Source organism: Cynara cardunculus, assembly GCF_001531365.2.
Source record: "Cynara cardunculus var. scolymus isolate 2C chromosome LG 1, CcrdV1, whole genome shotgun sequence".
Lineage (NCBI taxonomy): Eukaryota > Viridiplantae > Streptophyta > Magnoliopsida > Asterales > Asteraceae > Cynara > Cynara cardunculus.
In genome coordinates this window covers 14,416,469-14,421,684 of record NC_037528.1, presented here as the reverse complement: position 1 = coordinate 14,421,684, position 5,216 = coordinate 14,416,469, and the positions used below count along the sequence as shown (strand labels likewise).

General features: G+C 35.4%; 1 protein-coding gene across 1 annotated transcript; it reads left to right on the top strand.

Annotated features, from left to right (window-relative positions):
• Positions 1 to 957: 957 nt before the first annotated feature.
• LOC112509271 (microtubule-associated protein RP/EB family member 1C-like) lies at positions 958 to 3,806 on the top strand. Its single transcript, XM_025114137.1, has 6 exons — positions 958 to 1,106; positions 1,272 to 1,427; positions 1,646 to 1,752; positions 2,421 to 2,631; positions 2,693 to 2,806; positions 3,292 to 3,806. The coding sequence occupies exons 1-6, from the start codon at positions 999 to 1,001 to the stop codon at positions 3,571 to 3,573; spliced, it is 978 nt and encodes a 325-aa protein (XP_024969905.1). The 5' UTR covers positions 958 to 998; the 3' UTR covers positions 3,574 to 3,806.
• The last annotated feature ends 1,410 nt before the right edge of the window (positions 3,807 to 5,216 follow it).

The window sequence follows — 5,216 nt, the reverse complement described above, 5'->3', positions numbered from 1 at the left end:
CGGAGATTGGAGGTCGGAGATTGGAGGTCGGAGAGAGGAGAGATGAATTTTTTAAAAATACCTAAAATGCCCTCTAATTATAATTTTAACTTAAAATACCATAATTACTAATTTCCTTATTTATCCGTTGATTTGTGGTTAAGATTGGTTCTCACAGTTACCACAAACTAATCAGTTCTTTCTTGAATGGGCCCCTACATATATATATATATATATATATATATATATATATATATATCATAACTTTTATGGAACCCCACAAGATTTCTAGATGAGCATTCATTCAATTTCAATATGAGGAAGAAATATAAAATTCAGCGATTTCATCCTCTAGTCTTCACTAAGAACATTCACAAAATACTCTTGAAGTGCCATGGAAGCTCTAAAAGATGTACATGCTTCTTGCAGGTTTGATGAGCAATGTAGTGGAAGATGGTGGCTACATAATTATAGGCGAACGATGGTTGGTTTGTCGGTGAAAATCACATTGTTGGAGAAGGAGGAGAGGTAGGATAGGGTTTTAACTAGCTTCTTTAAAATGGATTTTTAATCATTCATTACCCTTAACAACAAAATTTATAGCAAAATACAAGTCGTGTATGATAATTATTTTGAAAGGAACACGGACATGGACATGGACATGGACATGGACATGGACACGGACACGGACACGGACACGAACACGAACACGAACACGAACACGAACACGGTGTCGGTTTATTTATTGGGCTCCAAATGGGAACAAAAAATCAGTCTAACACAAAGCAAAAGGAAAGTTTATTTGGGCTTTCTATGATTTTTAAGAGCCCAGTTATTGTAGCCGTTAGGCCCATTAATGTGTTGCGTTTTGAATTCCATTAAGCTCTACAAATCCCGCCTTCACCTCTTATTTCGAAGTTCGAACCCACACATTGTTCTCTGACTACAGGAGCGTTGCCGCACCAATTCCATCATCTCTCTCTCTCTCTCTAGAACAGTAGGAAAGGGAGACATCGGAGATGGCCACTAACATCGGAATGATGGACGGTGCTTACTTCGTTGGCCGATCGGAGATCTTAGCCTGGATCAATTCCACTCTCCAACTCAGTCTCTCCAAAGTTGAAGAGGTTTATTTTATCCCCAATTTCGAAACCTAGATTAATTGTTGAATTATTGCTATTCTGAATGTTTTATCATCTATCACAGTGTATCAAAATCTAGAGTTAGGTTTATGTTTGGATCGTCAACTTTATGCGTATTGAATTGACTAAATTAGCTATTTGATTGCGTAGGCGTGCTCCGGCGCAGTTCACTGTCAGCTTATGGATGCTGCACATCCGGGAATGGTACCGATGCACAAGGTCAATTTTGACGCCAAGACAGAGTACGATATGATTCAGAACTATAAGGTTCTTCAGGATGTTTTCAACAAACTGAAAATCACAAAGGTTCTACCAGTTTTTTTTATTTCGACACTTATGTTTTAGATTCTCGGATTGTGTTCAGAAATTGTGTCTGGTAACAACTAACTAGTATCAGATGGAGTGTGTTGTTTTTGGGGGAATGGTGTGTATTTTTAATGAATTTAATTCTGCTTGTTAAAAATGCATTTGAACATATAGTTTTTTTTATGTGGAATGGTAGTAGTAACTAATTTATCTTACAGCACATTGAGGTGAGCAAGCTAGTGAAAGGAAGACCACTAGATAATCTTGAATTCATGCAATGGATGAAGAGATACTGTGATTCTGTTAGCGGGGGTGGTAGTCACAAGTAAGTTCTTACTGACTCCTAGTTCTACCTCTAACTGTTACACTTACATGAACCCTCTTCCAATTCGTGTATCATAAATAATAAATGTTATTGTTTGTTTAAATTTTGTTTCTGTTTCTCTTATGTGTTGCTTAAGGAAATGATTCCTAGTGAGAGTTCCATTTTGACTATGGATGTCATGAGAAACTTCTCATTTAAAATTTTGAATCCGTTTTGAATTTTCCAGCAAGTACTCTTAAAAAATAAACTTGGCCTCAAGTTTGTAGCAAATTCCATATGAAATTGCCATTTGACATCAAAAATTGAAGTGCGTGGATCTTTTCTTCACGAATTGGGAACAAATGGATATTTTGCTTTTGTTACCAGACAATGTTGTATGAGTTCTGTGAGTATCCAAGTGCTAGCACAACAAGACATAAACTGCCTTTTCTTTCCATTTTGCAAGGAAGTAGGTAGCTTGTCCAATTCTTTGATGCTTGCTTGTTTGTTCTTGCATCATATTGAGCTACTTATGATGGCTTAAAAAGTGCAAGACTAAAGAGTTCGCTTCATCCCTCTTTGTTAACCAATTAGCATAGACAAAAATGTTAATTTTAGATGGAATAACTTTCAGCATTTAACATGGTCATTTCAAGTTTTCTGATTAGCTTTTTGCATTTATATTATAGTTACAACCCCATGGAAAGAAGAGAGGCTTGCAAAGGGGGGAAAGATGTGAGCAAGAAATCTGCGCCGACACAATCCTCCAGGGGTAACACAACTGCGCCTAAAGCTCACCCCTCTCGAAGAGGTGATGCACCTTCTGCACAGCCAACAGGTCCACCTGTCAAGACCGCTAAACCCTCTTCAGCTACAAACGTCTCTGCATATGATCAACAGGTACCCACAAAATGATGATCCAAATTATACAACGAGAGACTTATATTCTATTGTCATGCAGATCACTGAGTTGAAGTTAACAATGGATAGTCTTGAAAAAGAGAGAGATTTCTACTTTGCAAAGCTGAGGGACATCGAAATCCTGTGCCAGTCTCCCATTATCTCAAATTTGCCTGTATGTTTCTCCCCTCAATTTATTTGCAGATTTTGTAAACTCAAGTTGTCCTCAGTTTCTGTATGTTTCATTATGCTATTTCCGTTTGCTGCTTTTCTTTTTGCTTTCTTGCTTCCTTGGGTTTTCAGAGAAACATTCCCTCTATTCGTTAGGGTTTGAGGGTAGAGGTCAGCTCTATTTACCCTCACCAGGTCAGCTCTATTTACCCTCACCGGGCCTACACTTTGAGTGGGATTTATTGGGGATCCTTTTAGATCTACTTTTTCTTTATTTTTTTCATGTTTCCACCTGTTTGCTCACACTCTTGCACAAGCCAGTTCTGTATGGAAACAACCATTTTACCCTGTTGAGGGTAGAGGTATGATCTGCCTACACCTCACCCTCCCGGGAACCTACTTTTAGGTGGGATTTATTGTCTCTCTTTTGGTTTTGGTTTGTAAACTCAAGATGGTTTATTATTGTATCTTATAATATCCCATTTGCAGATCATTGATGCCATAAAGAGGATATTATATGCCGCTGAAGAAGATGCAACGATCGTGGAAGAAGCTCAAGCAATGCTTCTTAACCAAGAGAAGCAAGGAGTGTCGTTGAACCCGGTATCTGAGGATGTAGAAGAAAACAAAGCAAAATTGGAAACTCAAAAGCGGAAAAGCATTGTGAATCTTGAGGTCGATGTGGCGGCAAACACGACATTGTCTCCAAGACAAAGGATCTCTGATGCTTCTGATGTTCATTGCAGTGGGTCACCTCTTATGACATATTAGTGATCGATCATCTATTCTACTACCCTTTTGCTGCTACTTAGTTTACTACATATCTTCCTGTCTTGATGCAAAACTATCTTTCCATCTTTTTTTTTTAATTGGTTTTGTTATACATAATGTTTTAGCTACAACTTTTTGGAGATGGCTTTTTCTCCTTTTGTTGTTCTAAAGGATGGAGTTGAAAGGGGTTGTGTTTTTGTTGTATAATATTGATATACACATTGCAGCCTTTTCTTTATATAAGAAGTTGGTCATCCAACAACATCATATCTTGATTATGGCTTATGTGTTTAAATGTAAGCATTATTTCTGTTATAAGTGATTATTGGTTATAAAAGGATATGTGTCCATAAAAGGAGGAACAGGACTGGAATGCTTACAGTTGGATAACGGGGTGTTAACGAGGGTCGAGTTAAGTTGAAGATAATTCAATTTCGGCTTAGAAAAGTATTACCAAGCTCGAACTTGAATATTTTTTCTATATTTGATTCGAGCTTGATATTCATTTACAGGCTTGAGCTTAAGATTGCTTAACTGGCTTAGTGGCTCAATCTTAATATATTTTATATTTTGATTATATGATTTATGAACATATAAACATGTTTGGCTTGAAAAAGTGTATGCTCAAATGGCTTTACTCGGAAGTTTTAATCGAGTTTTCGAATTATCCAAGTTGAATATTGGCTTTATGGAGCTCGACTTGTTAAGTTAAATGAGTTTTGGTATGTGTTCGAGATCGACTTACCTCGACAATTATTATTAAACTTGAGGTCGAACTCGAATAACTCATTAAAAACTTGACTCATTAACACCTTTAGGTGTATTATTGAATTAACCCGACCCTGCATAATAGGAGTACTCAAAAAACCGACCAATCTAAAAAACAAAAAAAAACTCAACCGAGATAACTTGACACATAGTTACAAAATTATACTAAATCGCATCTATTCGGTGAAATTAGGTTAGGTCAATTGAACCCAACTCAACCAGATGAAGTTGATGTGTTTTTATACTATAGATTTAATATGATTGTTAAATTATTGATAAATATATGTAAATAAGATAATAAACCAACGTGAGTAGCTATATTAAAAAGGGTTAAATGCATGAAATAACAACTTACTTTTATAAATTTTCTTATTATTGCATTCTACTTTTGTTTTTCTTTATTACAACAATGTACTTTTAAATATTATTTTATTAAGACCATCCACATCCCTGCAATCCATTTACATTTTCAATTGTGTCACATCAGGTTTTGCAATTATCTACCACATACCTGCAATTCACCTACACTTTCAAAAGTGGTCCGCACTACAACATTTATTAACTATTTTATAAATTATTTATATATACATTCTAATTATTTTTTAATTAATAACATGTTTTATATGTAATTTTATAGCTTAGATTATATATACCTTAGATTATATGTAACTTTATCAATATTATCTATACTATATTATAAAGCATTTGACTAAAACTCTTAAACTCTTAAACCCGCTCATCCCTAAACGATTTCATCCCATAACTGAATTCGTGTAACTAACTGCAGATAAACACAATCCAATACAAGATAAACATCTCATTTTAAAGATAAAAAATCTAAAATATAATTAGGATAATCATTGAGTTCTAACAAA